General features: G+C 37.1%; 1 protein-coding gene across 11 annotated transcripts in view; it reads left to right on the forward strand.

Moving 5' to 3' along the window:
- Positions 1-19,380, forward strand: part of PCBP3 (poly(rC) binding protein 3) — a 77,122-nt gene that overhangs the window by 47,059 nt on the left and 10,683 nt on the right. For 4 of the 11 annotated variants that reach the window (XM_025171191.2, XM_007435188.3, XM_007435191.3 and 1 more), the window contains 4 exons: positions 7,149-7,190; positions 14,491-14,569; positions 15,286-15,345; positions 18,356-18,408. In XM_025171191.2, coding sequence (XP_025026959.1) covers positions 7,149-7,190; positions 14,491-14,569; positions 15,286-15,345; positions 18,356-18,408 — 234 coding nt within the window. The remainder of the gene's footprint in view (positions 1-7,148; positions 7,191-14,490; positions 14,570-15,285; positions 15,346-18,355; positions 18,409-19,380) is intronic. The other 7 variants (XM_025171192.2, XM_015889279.3, XM_015889281.3 and 4 more) reach the window with 3 other exon arrangements.

Below are 19,380 nucleotides of genomic sequence, written 5' to 3' on the forward strand. Positions count from 1 at the left end.
TGTTCCTCACTAGACACTTCCAGGCCCCCAATCATCTCTGTTGCTCTCCTCTAGACGTGCTTTGGTTTGCCCATTTCCTTTCTGAAATGCAGTGACCAGAATTGGATGCAATATTCTAGATGCCACGTGACTTGACAGAGAATAGAGAGGAACAATAACTTCTCTTGATCTTGATGCTACTTCAGTTGATGCAGTCAAGCATTGTACTGACAATTTTTGCATCACATTGTTGATTCATGTTCAACTTGGGATCCACCAAGACACTCAGATTCTTTTTGTCATACTGCTGTCCAGTATAGTCCCTCCATCCTTATGCCTTAGATTTGCATTTATCCTTGCCGAAATTCATTTTGCTGGTTTCTCTCCATTGTTTGTGCCTGTCAACGTTCTTGTGACTCTTGGTATTTTCTCATAAGATATCCCTTCTATATTTGTATCATTTTGTAACCTCTCATCCATGCCATTTATAAATACTTTGATCTGAATGGAATCCTACAGTTCACCACTTGACATTACTTTTTAAATTGACATGGAGCCACTGATGTACTGTTGTTTAGTACAGTTGTTCAACCAACATTCAATCTACTAATGGCAACAGAGTCTAGCCATCATTTTGCCATCTTCTCTATTAATATTTCATGGGAGACTTTGTTGAATGTTTTGCTGAAGTCAAGGTACATTGTGTGCAGCACATTCCTATGATCAACTAAGTGGTCACTTTATCAACAAATATCAGATTGTTGGGCATTATTAATTCCTGATAAGCCTCCACTAGCCTTCTAAGCATTGCATTCTTTCCTAAATGCTCACAAACTGCTTAATAATCTATTCCAGAATTTTCCCAGTATCAACATCAGGGTGACTGATCTGTAGTTCCTCAGTTCTTCCTTTTTCCCTTTCTGAAGATATCAACATTTGCCATACTCCAGTCCTCTAACAATGTGCCTGTCATCCATATTTCTATTTTCTTGAATCAGGCCTCTTTTTTTTTTTTTTTCAGATTGAGGAGGTTTATTGCTAGGAAAGATCATAGAATAGTCAAAAAGGCTCTTTTTACTGCTCTTAGCTTCCCTTGGGAGCTGAAGTTCCTTTTGCATTTTAGCCTTTCTTAATTTTTTCTGCAGATATTAACTACTTGCTGATACTTCTTGGAACTTAAAGCCCATTTTCTGTTTCCTATATATTTTACCTTCAGCATTTAGCTTGGTCAAAAGTACCTATGCACCCACAACAGTTTCCTAAGCTGCCCCATTTTTTTTCCTCATTGGAATGGTGTGTTATCGTATTTCCAATACTAACCCTCCTGTACTTCCTTGGACTTAAGGATTTCTGTCAATGTGATCACGCTTAGTATATCTCTCAGCTTGTTGAAATTAGCTATTGTGAAATATAGTGTACATATATGATCATGCTCCAATTTCTTTCTGTAATATCTTGAACTCCAAGATTATGTCAACACTTCCTTCCAAAGTTCTCACTGGTTTTGCCTCTTCAACAGCTGTTCCTTACTTCAGCAGCTCTTTCCTATTCATCAGGGTTACCAGTTCTCTTGTCTCTTCTTCAACTTTCTGGAAAATGAAACAGTCAGAAAGACCACAGAAGAATTTTGGGAACCTTGGACTCTTGCCTGAAATGGTTTTCCAACATATGTCCAGGTAGTTAAAGTCTCCCATTATTACCATTTCTTCTAAAAATTGTCACCCTAAAAGGACATCTTTATTTGACTCCTTAGCTTTTGTATAAACTTCAAAAAGCATTTCAAGTACACCGGGGTCTCTTAAAATGTTTGCATCACCCAGTCTTGATTGTTAGCTAATTTCAACAATATAATTTATCTGGATGAATCTCAGTTTTCCATATAACATGTAACAGTACATTCTTATCGGATTGAAATAAAATGTTTTGACAGTTCCAATGGCCAAATAAGATTAGTGCTTGAAAACAGGAAATATAATATTTTAAAACAAAGTGAATGATGTGGTTGAATCACTAACAGACATACGATCTGAAATATATCCACAGCTAACATTCAACAGAGCCTCTGAATGCACTGAGCTAAGCAACACATCATGCTGGAGTTTCTTCTCCAAAATGCTGTTTTAATGATGGTGGTGGTGGGGTGGATTTTGTAGCAATATGGAAGAAGAGGTCCATCCCACCAAAATTGTACCTGTATGTTTTCCTTTGCAACTGACAGAGCCTTGGGTGAGTCAAATTGTTAAACAGTAAATTGTTCAACAACCCCCCCCTCATTTTTTCTCAATCTAAATCATATTCTTTGCCTCACTAACTTATCTTTTCCAGCTTACCTAGGAATTTAATACATTTGCACTCCCTCTGTTATTATTATATATTTAAAAAAATATTAAAGTTCAATTTTGAAGAACAAAAATGCCATCATGATCCACCGACTGTAACTGGAAATATTTGTTCAGGGCAGCCTTTTCTTTTAACTCTCAACCTGGTGAAAGAGCTTTGGGTCCAGCTTTTGCTTCTCAAAAGGGAGAGTAAAACAGAAGGAACTGTTATAATAAACAAAGTATAAGTCTCTTGAGTAGAAGTTTCAAGAGAAGGAAGAAATTAGGGATCTCCATCAATTAATACATTATGTTATGAGCTCATTTGGGCTGCCAAGGCAAATAGGAGGAGGTGCATGAACATCAACCTGCCTACCCCTTGCAACAGTACCAAGGCAGCTAACAAACATTCAGTATAAATGGAACAATAATATTACTGCTGCCATTTAAATACAAGAGGTTCGTATGATATTTTTGTATTTTGCTATTTGTCAGATTCTAATCTTAATCATAAAGCCAGACTCCAACAAGCTACAAAAACGGAAACACAGTATGAGCCAAATCCAGTTCAGCAGCCAGCAAGAGGCATTGACAAGGAAAGACAGTAGCCATGTAGGCCAGCACTCTTTGGAATTGGTTTCATCCATCTAGCAGGGAAATGCCACAACAGGTTTTCACAAAACAAGTGACAGATCAAGCCATGCTAACAGTCATTAAAATTGATAATTATAGGCTCAAATGCAGGGGTCCCACAACAATAGTCACTGGCTTCAAAATGGTGGGTGCAATCAGGTGAGCAAACTACATCCTTTTTTCATCTGCATGCAATTTGTGCGACCCATATTAAAAAGGGGGTGGGGCTTTGATTTCCTGGTTGTGCCTGTCATTTTGAAGGCAACGACTCTCACATAATCCCCTGTTCACACATGGATGTCATTATGTATGAATACTAAATAATCTCTTGATGATAAAAGCCTGATAGCTGTGCACCTAGTTCTTTCAGCCTTCTTGGGTGACTGCCATCAAACCAAGGGAAATAAATTCACCCAGCTGATAGGTAGTTTTCCTTCAAGTAGCAAATTATTTCAGGGTTGGCAAAAAAACAACAACAAACATTTGGCTGTCTGCAGTGGAAGACAAAACAAGACCTCCACCCACGCTACAGCTAGCCAATACATTTTGTTTGGCACTGGAAGGTAAAGATCCCATAAATGAGTCATCCTGCTAATAAAAATACAATAATACAAAAATAAGACTGCAAACCTTTCTCTATATGTCCAGAAATAACCCCAGTGATTGGACTCTGTGGCACTTAATTCCAAACTGGACACATGGGATCTTCTGAAAGTGTACCTATTCATGTGCCTTTCTGTCCTCCATCTGTAAACACTTGACAGCAGCATTAAAATTACATATTCAAAATTATCAAATATCAATAACAATAAAACAGTGTCAGTATAAAAACAGTACTAACCTGTTAGTGGGGGACACGGTGGCGCAGCGGCTTAATGACACTGAAAGTTGCCGGCCAGAAATGGCTGACGCTTCGGCGGTTTGAGTCCAGCCTTCGCGCTAAACAGGGTGAGCTCCTGTTTCCTCCCCAGTTCCTGTCAACCCAACAGGTCGAAAACTCACATGAGTAGATAAATGGGTACTCTCACTCCGGTGGGAGGAAAAATGCTGGCGGTGTCTTGCACGAGAGTCGGGAGCAGTTGCCGGTAAGCGCGAAACCGTGCTTGCCCGAAAAAAGGGCGCGAAGCAACGGAAACCCCGCCTCCTGCACTCGCCAGCTGGGTTCTGCTCTAGGAAGGAGGCTCTGGCAAACCACTTCCGAAACAATTGCCTTGAAAACTGCAAGGACTCGTCCAAGCAGTCACTGCAGGGTCAGTAATGACTGAGCACAGACCAAAAAAACAAAAACAAAAACCTGTTGTACCCAGATATAGTACAGTATCAAAATATTCCCCTTGAATTTGTGAGAAGGGTCCTTGCTTTCTTTATCTCTATTTTATGTATCAAAAAATGGCTGTGTCTTATATAACCCAGAAGGTTCATGTGTTGGAGTTCAAATAGGGAATTGCTTTGCTTAATGCAAGGTAACACACTCTTCTATACTATATGGCTCAAATCTTTTCCTATTTTATTGGTGTCAGTGTTTTCAAAAAAGGCAACTGATAAAACACACATATTTAAACCAGAAAGAAATTTTTAAAAATAGACAAATGCATTGAAAATGATCCCTCCACCTCATCCCAAGCACTGCTCACTCCTCTGCAGGTACAGTATTATACTGAACCCTAAGTTAAAGACCCCAGCTGGTTTGATTTTGAAATTAAACTAAATTTTTCATTCATTTTCCTTTGCTGTCCTTACTCTCCCTTTATGTGTGATTGTTCATCTTTTTAGCCTATTTAAATGGAACTGTCTTTAAATCACTTATGGAAAGTGCTTTCTTTTAGCATTTTTATTGCTGCTTATAGAGTGTTCTTTATTTCCATTTTTCAATAAAAAGAAAAGCAAGTTATTTTATAGTCTGCAAACTTTTCACTTAGAGATCCCCAAGAGAGGAGAAGCTGAAAGAGAATGGTGTCTGTTCCTCAGTGGAAAGACTGGCCCGTTTGTAAGAATTAGAGCTTAGGGGGTTAATGGTGGTGGGTTTTTTTACTGTATTCTACTACCTTACATCAGTGATTTCTCTTTTTCACAAAAGAACAGGAGTGTGTAAAACAAGCATACTGTATGTGGAAAATGTGCTAATACCACATTTTTATCAGCCAAACAACGGAAGGCATATTGTCATTTACTGGGCAATAAGTTTAAGATCTTGCCCTATAAATTCAACCTCAAGAGCATCTTGCACTAACAAATCTCACAGCAGCTTTGTTACAAGGCTACAGATTACAGTGTTATTGTCACTGTTGCTCTTGTTGCTGTTGTTTACATTCCTTTGTCAAATACTTCTGTCTGAGTTTCAGAAACTGAATATTTGATTGTAGATTTTTAGAGCTGGGAAATCCTAAATAAGGAAAATGCAAAATTAGATCCTGGGAATACTGTATAGTTCAGCCATGAACTCTTGGGAAATAAATTGTTTTTCTGCCACTTCCTTATTCTTTATAATGGAAATACTCACATATATACATTGTTTGTGATCATAGTCTTTTTGTGAAGAGAGAATAATAAAAGTAATAATGATCTAACTATCGGAAAAGATACTTTGTGGAAAAAATCTTGCAAAATCATCCCTTGGCACATTAGGCAGAATAACAAACAGATTAAACACATTTTTACAATAGCTAAATGTTTTGGCTATATCAAATGCAGATTAGCAAAAAACTACCTCTCTGGGCACATTACGGTGTTATTTGGAAAAGGCTTAGGTTCCTTGCTAGAACTCAGATTTCCAAAGAACATCCAAAGATCCAACTCAACATTCCAAAGAACATGTGATTCTTTTTGTTTGTTCTCTGTATTGTGTTATTCCTTGATGAAATCATAATCATCATAGTCATCATCATATCTTCTAAGAGCTCTGTTAGAAGCAGCTCTCTTAGAAGGGGTGGAAGGATGTGCACAATCAGAGGGCAATCCACCTTGACTAGCTCTGATGGCCCTTCCCTGAACTCCCCCTTGCAAGCTTAATCAAAGTTGCTATTTTTTAGCTGTAAAATCCAGAAGGAAATACCGGTCAGTCCATACCACTCAGCTAAGACAAATGCCACCCACAACTGTCTCTGTAGGGAGTCCAAAGCTTAGTTGAGACAAATATTTATTCTGGGTAGAAGTTAGAGTGGAGAGAAGGAATTGGGGACACAGCTGTTTCAGAGAGGACTTTTGTTTACATCTTAATGTAGGATACATATGGCAGAGTCTGTGCCAAAGATTCTCTCTCCCTCCTCTAATGGAGTTGTAAAACAAGTTAAGGTTGAATTAAGAGGGAAATTAAGGTCAAGATTTAAATGTTAGAAGAAGAGAAAGGAGGTATTCTTATGGGCTTAAATGTGGGCCTATCTTGTAATAGAGTTTAAACTTGGTCTGTATGGGAACAAGTATCTTTTTGGAACAGGAGATGCCTAGTTAACTCAGCTCTCCTTCCGCTGGGCCACTCACGCTTGCAAGGGTTAGGGTGAGCCATCTCCCAGCCACCAGCCCAAGGTAATTAGGTGAGGTAATTGCCCAGAGGGTAACTAAGAGGACTACTAGGGGTGTTTCTACCTACTACTTTTTACTCATACAAGGACCCACTCTTAATGGAAACTCTTTAATTGTGATGACCTATTTAGATAAATTGTTCAAAAATTTTCTCCCTCTAACACTGGCCCTCAAAGTAGGATGAAGAAATGCTGCAGAGTGAGTGAAAATGAGTTGCAGGGCCTGCATTAAAGGGAGGAGGAAAGGACCCTCCAGCTGCCAGATAAAGAGGGGAGGGAGGCCATGCAATGGGCATTTGGAAGTGCCATCCACTCCCATTCCCAGCTTCTGGCTCTGCTGTTGGTCAGTGGACCTCCTCCGAGTTTCACTTGCATCCGTTCCCAAGCGGGCCAGAGGCAAACAGCTTAGGAGGTGTAGAAATGGTTGACTGTTACCAGCTTTAGGAAATGCTTCATTGGGTAGATATATTTTAAAGGGTTCAGTTTAGTTCCAGTTTATTATATAGGCCTAAACCCATTTTATAGTATAGTGTTGTACATGTATATGGCAATGTCCTTGCTGTGCCAGACTCAAAAGTTGCAGACTCTGGAGGATGCTATCATATTGGTGCTATGTGGATTAGTGATAAAAGGCCAGTATGGAGTGAAATAAATAGTAACTGGTCGCTATGTCAGTATCTTACACTGCTTTTTTTTCCAGGCCTATACAATTCAAGGACAATATGCAATTCCACATCCAGATGTGAGTTTATCTTCATTATTTGTATATGCATTTTATGTCACCTGCATGCTTTGTCAAACAAGTAATATTAATATTAATATTTAATATTAATATGCTTTTCTCAAAATAATTGGCCATGTGTAGTATTGGTAATAATTAGGACTCAATTACATTTCTATTGAGGACTTGGCCTGTTGTTAAATTATCAAAATTATTCTGTGCTATCCCTTTGCTAAATTTTTGTCCTCTGATATTAGCTATAAAAAAGCCTTTTCTTTAATTTTTCCTGCCATAGAAATTGCTGATAATGAGATAAAACCACCTGAGTTTATGCATTTTTTTTATTTTATGATGTGGTTATACCCAGAATCCTCACTGTTTTTCTTAGTCTTTGCTTATTTATTTATTTTAATTATATTCTGCCTTTTCCCCAGGAGCTCAAGGTGGCTTACATTGTCTTAGTTATAATGAAAGAGAAGAGCTACATTTGTGAAAATGCTTCTCATAAGTGAGCTTAGTACCAACTGTTCTCTCATCTCAGCTGCAAGACTGAAATTATGAATGAGTTTTATTTATACCATTCCATGCTGCCAATGGGTGCTCTCACTGAATTTCATATATGGAGAAAAAATCTAGTCTGGGCTTCATTTTGACCTGTTTTCAATATCTAGGCTTGTGTGCTTATGTATGTATGTATGTATGGAAGAGAAAATAAGTATAGCCTAAATGAGCTGGAAGAGCAAAATTTATTGGGCTCGCATTCAAGGCAGTCTTACCAATTTTTATTTTTGGAATGCATACTCAGTTTGTTAAGCAGTTCTCTTTTGGTATCTGTAGATGTCCAGATTTGGGGATACTGTTCTCTGATCAGAAAATACCTGTCTTAGGAGAAAATGTAATAAAATGTAGTTATAATAATTGCTTAAAAAATGTCTGTATCTGATCAACTGCATACAACAACAAGTGTATCAGGAGAAATATACAATACATAAAAATAGGGAAGAAACAGGGAAACAAACAAACTTAAACCTACTTCTCATTCAACATGCAGGGAGGAGAAATGGGTATGGAAATGACGGTGCTAGTGATCCTTATATCTCCCAAGGGCTTCAGGGTGATACAGAACACTGGACAATCTGAAGTTAAAACTTCAGTGTTAAACCATATAAAGAATCGATTTCTATTGTGCAGCTGTGACTCAAGGCCCCTGTTCTTGAGAAGAAGAGCCCAGTGAGCATTGTTCACAAAGTAGGATGGCCTAATCCACTCCCTCCCTCCTTTAGTTTAATAAAATTCCACAACTCCATGCATATTATATATTATAAGTGAGAAAATAAAGCCTTTGCAGATTTGTACCATGGTTAAGTCCGAGTGTGTTTGTAGCAGTAGGTGGAAAAGAAAACAGATGCAGCTATAAGGAAAACATCATGACATTTTAATAATTTGTACTCAGCTGTTTCAGTCCCAAACCAAATGAGAGGAGTGAATAGGAGTGGGAAAGGAGATAATAAAGACCATATATATCAGCCTATGGGAATCAGTGCCATTATTTCTCAAATAAGAAATGTTATCACATCGCACAAAGCACATCCCTAACTAGAGAGAGTAACAGAAACAGAACACTTTCTAGATGAAAGAAACCTCATCAGCTTAGAAAAAGGTCAGCTGCTAGAGGAAGATTTTATTGATCACATATTTCAGTTTAGATTGTAATAAGTGAAAACAGCACAACTCTCTTTGTGCTGATTTGGTGGTCTCTCTTAGTTCCAGCTAGTATCTGATCTAAATATTTACTCATAAAACCAAAACATTGATTCTAAGAGCTTCAAAAAAGGCCTTACTTTTTTTATAAACACAGTTGTCCATCTCAAATTTTGAAATATGCAATTTGTTCAAATTCTGTTACCTTAATCTCTGCAATATTTCAGTCCAACCCAGTTTCTGGTTCTTTAAAAAAACATATGTGCAGTGTTTCATAACTGTTAGCTGAGGTTTAATACGAAAAGTTATGTAAAAAAGTACTTATATTCATTTGCAGTCTCTCAGACATCCGTAATGTATGCATATGTGTGTATTTTCCCTAGTGTGCTGTCAAGAATTGAGTCAACAAGGGAAAAGAGATTGTGGTTTTTTATTGTAGTGTGTTAGGTATCTGTAATCAATTTGCCTAACCAAATGATTACATAAGTGGTTACACAGATTACATAGTTTCTAGGGAATATATAACATTTGCAATCTGGCTTTCAAAACAGTGGAAACTGTTGGTTGAATGTCCAGGACAGTGAGCAGCCCATACTTCACAAACTGCAAAGTTCACACTGATACAAGTCTGCCAAGGAGCTAAAACCAGAAATCTAAAACAATGTCTTTTTAATGCAAAATTTGTTTGCACCTTTACTAAAAATCATACCATCCTCTCTCTTTCCTCATTCTCCTTATACTGTATAAGAAACTTGCTGAGAAATGTATCAGTTCTGAAAGACACACTGATTGGTTTGATCTGGAGCTATTGTGTTGTATAAGCCTCAGTGAGTTTAAACTGTGGCCTATTCAGGTAAAATAAACCTGGCTTTCCACGGTATGTCCTCTGAATATATTTCAAATTCAGGATATTTCACTTCTGAATTCACTGCACTTCAGGAAGCCCTACTTTACTTTGGCATCCCTGGAATCTTTCTGAATCAGCCCAAGCTGAGTTCAGTGCACATGCCTAACTGAAGCGTGTGCAAGTCAAAGAGATGTTCAAGGAATTCATTATATTCACTGGATATATGCATGCTTGAAACCTCTTTTTGGAGATGAGCAGTTCACTTTGGATCTAGGAAAGAACCATGCTTTATTTTTCCAAAGCTTCAGTTTCTTCTCATGCACTATAATGGAGAAATCAGCAATCATTATAACACATTTGTTTTGTGGGTTTGGATGGAATTTAGAAGCCCAGATGCTCTTGAGTATCCTCAATCTTAGATAGAAGCAGGAAGCTCTTTGAAGTTCTGAGCATTTAAAAGGGCGATCCCTTCTCATCAGGGAGTACTGTTATAAACCTACCCTTGCACTGTAGAGGTAAAATTTCTGGAAGTTTGGCACAGAGATTAGTATGATATGGTGAATAAACAACAGTTTCAGGGTTTAATAAAACACTGTTCCATTGGGTCCCAAGTCATAAAATTCTTGATGGAAAAGTTAGATTACATTATAATACTTGTCATTCAATTACATTATATACATACTGTATAATTGAATATACATTATAATTACCTACAATTCAAAACCCTATTTTGTGGTCTTCAGCCCCTGAAATTTGGTATCACCAAGAGGAAAATTTTTCATTAGAAAATGAAACATAAAAGCTGCATGAGCTATAAAATAGCCCAACACATTTTCAAAAAGCCCAGAAACAAAAAGTCCAAAGCCCCAGGCATATATGCCCATAAATCCCAGTCTTATCCATTTCCCAGTTGTGGTATCATTGCATCTCCATCCACTATGGCTTTTAGGGGATGTCCCAGCTTCCTATTTTGATCAAAAGAGGGCAGTATTGCTTTATATGTTAGTTGATACTACTTCCTTCTACTTACAGATTCCATGTTACACTGCAGCATCTCTCCCACCATGCAGTAAGATTTCTTTTGACTGGGGCTAAATAGGTTTGCCACTTAGTTCCCAGCATTCTGGCTTATTTTGGTCAGACTACAAGTATTTGGTTATTTTGGCAGGATTTGGAATGCTACATGGGAATCAGCATGGCCCACGGCTCTTTCAAGTGTGTCATATTTTCCAATATATTCTTATCATAATGCCTATCTACATTTACCCAGCCCGCTATATGGGCACCCAAGTGTGAAGCACATTTAAGGATTTCTGTGCTGGATTATATCAGAAGTCTATTCTGACTATTACTTCCAACAGTAGTCAACTCCTCCATTGTATGTTCCCTATCTAGTATTCAACATCTCATCTTCTGAATATGCATAAAACACAGATGTTCTACATATCTGTCATGGCAAACATTTTCTCATCTGATTTTTCTACTCTCTGTTAAATCCATCTGAAACACAGCCATCGCATCTGATGGCAATAGAATCACAGTAAGTTAGCTTGGTTTGTAAAGAAGGCTTTTCTGTTTGTCTGGTCTCAAGGGTCACTTAGGCGATTGATTCCAACTGCCTCTTAATTTAAGAATTCAAATTAAAATATCCGAGACAGAAGGCTATCTAGATTCCACTTAAAAATGTCCAGTGAAGAGATGCCCACCACCTCACTGGGTAATTGGTTCCATTATCAAAGCCCTTTTTCTGTTAAGATTTTTTTTCTAACATTCAATCAGAATCTGCCTTCTTGTTATTTAAATCCATTACTTTGTGACCTGCACTGTGGAACAAGAGAGAACAGGGTGTGATCTGTGTGACTGTCATATCCCTCCTCAATTATCCTTCCTAAAGATAATGTCCAGCTTCTTCAATCTTACTTCATAGGGTTTAGGGTCTAGTCCCCCGATCCTCTTCATTGCCCTTTTCTAACTCTGTTTCAGTTTCTTTGAATCCTTAAAGTATGGTGTCCAGAACTAAACCTAGTATTTGAGATGGATATCCTTTTATCAAATACTGTAATCAAAGTAGGTTATTTCCTGTGATTTGGAAACTAAATATCTGTTGATGCAACCTAAAATTGCATTTACCTTCTTTGCAGCCACATCATACACTTGGCAATGAATTCAGTTTACAATCAATTACAAATCCAATATCTTTTTTCCAAGTAGGTATTCCCCATTGTATATCGGTGTGTGTGATTTTGTTTCCTAAATGAAGAGCTTTGCACTTGTCTGTTAAATTCCATTCTGTTACTTTCAGACCATTTCTGCCACCTATCAAGATCATTTTGAATTTCATTTCAATCTTCTAGTATATTGGCTATCCAATCCAATTTTTCATCATCTTTAAATTTAATAAGCATTCCTTCACCTTTGCACCCAAATCATTAATGAAATCATTAGTTAAAAAAATTAGTTAATCCTTATGAAACCCCATTTGATACCTCTCTCTGATTTGATGAGGACCCACTGATCAACATTCTTTCAAGAAGTTTGAGCCAGCTATGAACTGTCATGCTATTCAGTCCATGCTTAACTAGCTTGCTGATTAGCATGTTATGGGGTAATTAACTAATGTTTTGTTGAAGTCAAGATATATTTTGTCTACAGCATGCTCACAATCTATTAAGGAAGCTTCTTGATCAAAACATGAGGTAAGATTAGTCTGGCAATATTTTTCAAGATCTTTAGCATCTGCTCTTGGATCGTCCCTTGTATCAATGTCAGACTGAGTAGTCTGTAGTTTGCTGGATTTTCCTTTTGCCCATTTTAGCAGATATGGACAGCATCTGCTTTTCTCCAGTCATCTGATACTTTACCCATTCTCCATTGTTTCTCCAAGATAATACATAAGAATTCAGCTAGACCACCAACAACTTCCTTTGCAGTTCAAGAGCTTTAAATTTATTCAAAACAGACACTTCCTGACCATGTTTCTATCATTTTCAAGCTTTAATCCTGCCGCTGCATCCTGTCCTACCAAATTTCCTGGTGGAACATATAGTTTCTTGTTGGAGAAGGCTGAATCAAATTTATATTCAGTAGGTGATGCCAAATTTGAGACAGTCCTTCAAAAGAAGATATGACTGAAGAATAACTACATTTTGTTGGGGGGGGGGGGGACACAAGAAAGAAGCACTACTGAATCATCCAAGGATTTGTTTTCTTTTTAAACGCCTCCATACATGGCTTTTGCAAAGCAAAATCTTCCCAACCTATACACAATGGTTTTGATCATAACTGTGTATTCCCTCCAACGTACACAATCATAACTGAAATCAGAAGGGCAGCTCTTCGTTACTTCCTGTCTCTGTTTACACTTCATACTAAAGTAAATCAACCATATTATGGCTTAGCATGATGTGTGAGCCTGACTACTGTGTAGTTTTGTCTCCCATCACAAGTCCCCTACTAGAAATTAAAGCCATAACTTGTTGAATAAGCCAGAAGGAAGCTAGAAACAATCTTAAGCAATAATAATAGTTTGGCCAAATCCTAGTTTGTTTTCCCCCGCTTTATTTGTTCTTGCAAAATTCCATGGAACTCACACTACACTGACCTAAGGAATATAGATAAAAAATAACCCAATTTGTGCTTAAGGACAAATTTCAGCACAGTAAAGGTTACATAAAAATGAATGTCACACTTTTGAAGAATAGAACATTTGTTTTCCAAGTAGAAGCAACTTAATTGCTTCAGATTTTTTTCTCCATCTTTTAAGTTATTTAAAAACAACATAGTTTGTAGGATGCCCTGGGTTTCTCATGTTTTGCTCGCCAGCTTGGTTAACTAATAAAAACTCTGCTTTTCAATCTCCTTGTAACTTGCCTGTATTCTTCAGCCTCCCACGTATTCTGGCTCATCTGACTATTACAGCACCGATGTCAGACTTCTCTGCACCCCTTCCCTCAGATATGCTGCAGAAGCAGGAGTTTGGATTTTTTTATTTTTAATCTTTTTCCCTTCTAAATTCAAAGGATCAGAGCCTCACATTTTAGCAGGCTGGCCCGGTTGGCTTTATGGTAACTTCCCACAGCCAATTACTATGGCTGTAAGGGATTTCTGTAATGATATTAGAATCTAATTATTGTCCTACCACTTCAGGCTGTTACACAGCATGGCTTTTAAAGCAGATTTGGTTTACTGTTGTTTTGTTGTTTGGATAACAGTACAGATTTGGCACAAAATATATTGGAGAGTTATTAGAAGTCTAATATTAAAAGCACAAGAAGGGATGAACAGAATCTGAAATACATACCTATTTTGGCCAAAACACATATTGGATTTTTCATTTGGGTCATCTACCCAGTTATGAAACTTACAATGTTTTGAAGTCCCTGAACTACCAATTCCAGGTTACAGCTCTAGAAGCACTGTTGGTTCCCATGCAGTAGAACCCCCCGGGAGTTGGCAATGTCACATTCACATATTCTCATGCCTGGCTCAGGTTTCATGATGACCACATATTTACAATTTCATCAGGAAAGACACAACACCAAAACTAGGCTGCTGTATTTCAGATCCTGAATGAGCACATCTGCCAGAAATTTGAACAATTATAATTTCCCAGGCCAAGTCCTTCTATAAAACCTGTATGTTGCCATGATTCCACATGGCTTCCTGATTTCTTTCTTAAAAACACTATTATTATAATTTTGTTCTTGGTTTTCAGTGTGACTTGTATTCTATAACAATAACCTTCTTAGTTCTAATATCCCTCCTACCCCTCAGCAGTTGACCAAGCTCCACCAGTTGGCTATGCAGCAAACCCCCTTTACTCCCCTTGGACAGACCACCCCTGCTTTCCCTGGTACGTACCCAAATTCCCTTTACAGATTTCCTTCTCTTTTTACCTGTGCAGTTCTCTCTTTTTCTAAGCTTGGTTTGTTGGATCAAAAGAAACAATGTGTAATCAAAATGGAATTATTAATGGAGAACTTAAGTTCTTATTATTAAGACACTAGAGTTTTGCTCTCTGACCCTTTGAGAAAAGGTCAGGTTATATGTTTGCAAGTTACGTATTGCTGTTATCTGCCCTAAGACCCATATCATAACAGTCCTTTATTTAGGGGGTAAGGGTGCATCTGCATTGAGAGGCTGGTGTTAATTTCTCACAATTGTCCCTGATCGTTTTGGACGTTCTAAGTTACACTATTAGGATTCAGAGATATATAGATGATTAACGAATGCCTAGAATATGTACGATGCTTTAATGGGAAAATTAAGACAGCTCCAGCCCTTTATCTGAGGCATCAACTAGATTTCTGATAGAAATTTCTGATAACCTCAGAAATATTAGGAAAAGGAAATATTTTTCTGTAGAAAACTAGGGTGGCGGATATTATTATTATTTATGTGTTACTGAACATATATTTTAATAGAATTGCATTTGATTTGGATGATCAGAACTTGCTTTTTCTGCCATTTTGTTCATCATATTTTGAGCTTCCTAGATGAAGTGACATTGCTTCTCTCCTTGAAGGCAAAAAAAAAAAAAATTAAATGTGTTTCTTCTTTGCTCTTCAGGAGAAAAGCTGCCCTTACATTCCTCCGAAGAAGCTCAAAATCTGATGGGCCAGTCCTCAGGTAAAATAAAGCCTACAGGAAATACAGACACAGAGTCCTTTTTATTATTTCTAAAGCCATATATCAAGCAGCTGCTCTGATTATATTGATGGGACAGTTTTATGGATATTCAGGAGGCAAGATACAGTGCAATTATAATTATACACACTGCAATATAATGAAGAAAATGGCAATAGTTAAGACAATTTGTCCATTTTTAGAACTCTCCAGCAGAATGACATGTCACTTTTGAAATGGCTCCTCTTTAGACTTAGCTCTTTCATCTTTCTGTTCCCTTCAGCTTTTGAAACTGTTCTTCTTTCATTCCCACATTTTAGCTTGGACTAAGCAGCACCTGCGCTCTCTCCATCGCACCCCACACACTCTTTCTAAAGGAATCTCTGATTTGGCAAAAGTGATAAAAATAAAAAGCATTCCTGAGTTTGTCCAAGTCAAAGCTACTGCTCATCCTTAGATCCTGGCTTTGGTTCATGGAATGATTTTTGTGTGTTTTACAGCTGTATAAAAGGCATTTATTAGATATTGTTAGAAAGGAATGAGCAAAGTAAAAAGTTATTTCCATGTAAAAGACATCTGCATAAGAAAAAATTATTTTCATTTCCCAACATAACATTCTGTAATCAAGGTCTCACTATTATATAAAGTTATATAAAATTCTTACAAATAAACGTTTATTGTGCCATTATATCAACACAACACTTACCAGGGACACAGGGCAATGTGTGAAGCCCCCTTCTCTACCAATCTGAAGATTCACACAAATTCTCCTGAAACTAGGAGTGTCTCTGAAAATAGATCCAGCCATTTATTGATCCTCACATGCACCAGATCAGGTCCCAAGATTCCATCAAATGCAATTTTAAAACCTTCATTAAAAACCTTACAAATCAAATCTGTAAGTTGATGAGTGCAGACTTTATCATTGCTAAGTTTCATTTCTAAGTTTCACCAGACTGAGCGGGTGTTTGGATGTTTGCTTAGTGCCTTTCTCCCTTCCGGCTCCTTATATCTTCCCAGGCCGTGGGTAGCAGACTATGGCTTCTCCCCCCACCCCTTTCTTGTCTTTTCTTTTCTTGTCTTTTCTTTTCGGTTAGTACTGTGTGCTATGCTGAAAACTCTCAGCATCTATCATGGACTAACTTGCTTTCAAACTATTCAGAAGGAGGCACAAAACCAGATTCTGTTCACTTGCAGTATTACAAATACAGATTCATATTGATCCCAGCACAGCTCCATGGAAATAAATCTTACTAGTCTTAATGAAACATACTTCCGAATGACTGTGCTTTCTCTGAGACACAGCCTGCAAACTATCTATTGTCAGCCTTTATAAATATTGTACCATGTATATTACTTAATGGAGATCATGAAGTTGGAATTATACCAAGTCTTGCTTAGCAAATATTCATTATCTCTTCTGGAAAAAGTTCCATAAGTACAGAATATTACACAGGCTATATTATATCTTACGCTTCCTCTGTTTTTGACTAAAGTACACATTATAGGATTGTTCACATATTTTATTTGTGTATGTTATGAATTATTCATAACAAGGAGCTTGTTCATTTAGATTTTTAAAATTACTGCATGTATCTATACCCTGAAAAACTAGTGATTAATTTACATGTAGATTTGTATCCTCAATCTATTTACATGGTTAAGATTGCATGCAATGTTCTGAAAAGAAGCAATTTAAGCACAAGAAATTCACTATATACAGATTTTTTTATGATGATTAAGCTGCAACAGGTAATTAAGAATGTATTTTCATTTGTTTTCTTGGAGTTGTATTGGTTTCAGAAAGCCGTATATTGTGCATACTCTTCCATAAAAGGTTGCCCAATGGGCTGCACAGAAGATTTTATGCACTGTCATAACAGGAAGTTTTCAGAATACTGTTCATTCTTACACTTGGACAAGAGACTATGGTTCTGTGGCTCTTATTAAAAAGAACTCCCAAGTTTCATGGAGGCCACTTATTATTGGATATTAGTTGGGTTTTGAGCATGTGAATTTTTAGGCTAGATTAACAAGTGGTTAGGTCATTGCTTTCATTTACCTTGCAACATGCTCCTGCAGGAACTATGTGGAATCATAAAGAATTAATTGTAGAGGTTACAGTCCTCCTATTACTGTAAACTTAAAAAAAAGTTTTAGAAAACAGATTATGATGTTCCCAGTTTATTGGCTAAAGTCCCCATTTCTTTTTGGATATGTGTAATTTCAGTACAAAGAACATATTATCATAATCTGGTGAATGCTTTCATTCTACTGTAGATTTAGTGTCTATAATAATTTGTTTTCACACTTGTACAAAAAATATATAAAATATTCCTTGCTGTTAACTCCCCAGATCATAACAAGTTCTACTTCCCCCTTGGCCAGAATATATCTCTGTCATTCATGCTATAAACATTCAGAGTAATTTTGCTAGAAAACTCCATTATTTCACTAGAACTGGGTTTAAAATATGCTTCTTCCTTGCAAATGCCATCAATACACAATGAGTAGCACAGAGTGTATTAATTTGTCCGTTTGGCGGGGGGGGGAGGTCAATTTAAAATATCCACTGTAACAGTGTAGATAAAATTTGCCTCCAAAATAGCTACAAGTTCTTCACTAGTATTTCTAAGCAGATATATATTTTATTTCATTGACCAACAGTAACATCTTGAACACTGAAAAATAGTGTAATAGTAGAGTGTAATAGTGTAAATAATAAGCCAGCTGTTAATTCCTAAATGCAGACAAAATGAGGTGAGGAGATCAGTATTCAAAGAACATGAAATCACTGCATTAGAATCTACTGGACTGTTATCTACTGAAATATTATGGCAACTACTTTCAGAGCTTTAATTTTACCTGTTATTTACTGAAACCTTCAACCTTCCTTATCCTTTGGCCCTAGTGCAATCTGGAAATTCACAAGAGCTGCTATTTTGGTGAAATACCATCAAATGTGCCATACTTTCTCTTCAAGCAATAACCATTTTCCCTTGCATATATTCAGGTTTGGATGCCAGTCCCCCGGCCAGTACTCATGAACTCACCATTCCCAATGATGTGAGTATCGCATCTCGGTGTTCTGCATATCCTTTGATAAATTTATGTAGCCTACCAATGACTTCTCAGTGACCCAATGTTAGAAAAGCCCCCCATTAACTCTAGGGATGTAATTTTATTTGTGTGTAGACAAACTGAGAAATGAAACAAAGGATTTTGGGGTGGGTCTACTTTTGCTATTTTTCTTTATTGACTTGGTACTTATGCAGTTTGCTTGCTTGACATCTCTAAAGAACAACACATTTTTTTATTTGTTTCAAGGACTCCAGTTTGAAAGATCTGCAACTTCCAGGTAGATTCCTAAAGCCTCCCCTGCTACCTTATTAAATAAGAGGGGAATTGCTTTCCTCACCAATCCCAATCCTGATCTGTCTCCTGAAATAATAATTTAAATTAGTCTAATTGCTATGGAGTGAAGAGAGTAGGAAAAAATTGTGGCCCTTCTTTTGTGAAGGGAGAAGAGGAAGGCCATGCAAGGATCTGTTACATGTCTGAGTACCCTTATGATAGAACAGAATAGTTCTTTTTCATTGGAATGGTGTTCATGTAAATGTCACAGTCTCACAAACATTTTGGGCACAAACATGCAAAGCAACTCAGACCACAATTTTTTTAAAAAATCAAATATACTTCTTTTGAAATCACTTATACATATACATAAACATATACATGTGTGTGTAACTGTAAAAAAGGTAAGCATTTTTTTCAATAGATGGCATGTGTACTCTTAATAAGTTTTGAAAAAGATTAATGGTGTTTTATTTAATTTATATATGCTGGAAACGCAAATGCAAGTAACTTCATCATCATTTCATAGCTTTTTTTGAAAGTTTGCTTTAGAAATACTGGGCCAAAACAATCAACCATCAATCCATGATTTGATGTGTTTTTGAAGAAAGAAAGCAAAACTACAGTATGTAGGCAGGAGATTCTGAGAAGCAAGCAAGCAAGACATAAAGACATACATATACA

This window comes from Python bivittatus, unplaced genomic scaffold (assembly GCF_059951505.1).
Source record: "Python bivittatus isolate LINGU-HERP-01145 unplaced genomic scaffold, Pbiv_v1 ctg000020_np1212, whole genome shotgun sequence".
Lineage (NCBI taxonomy): Eukaryota > Metazoa > Chordata > Lepidosauria > Squamata > Pythonidae > Python > Python bivittatus.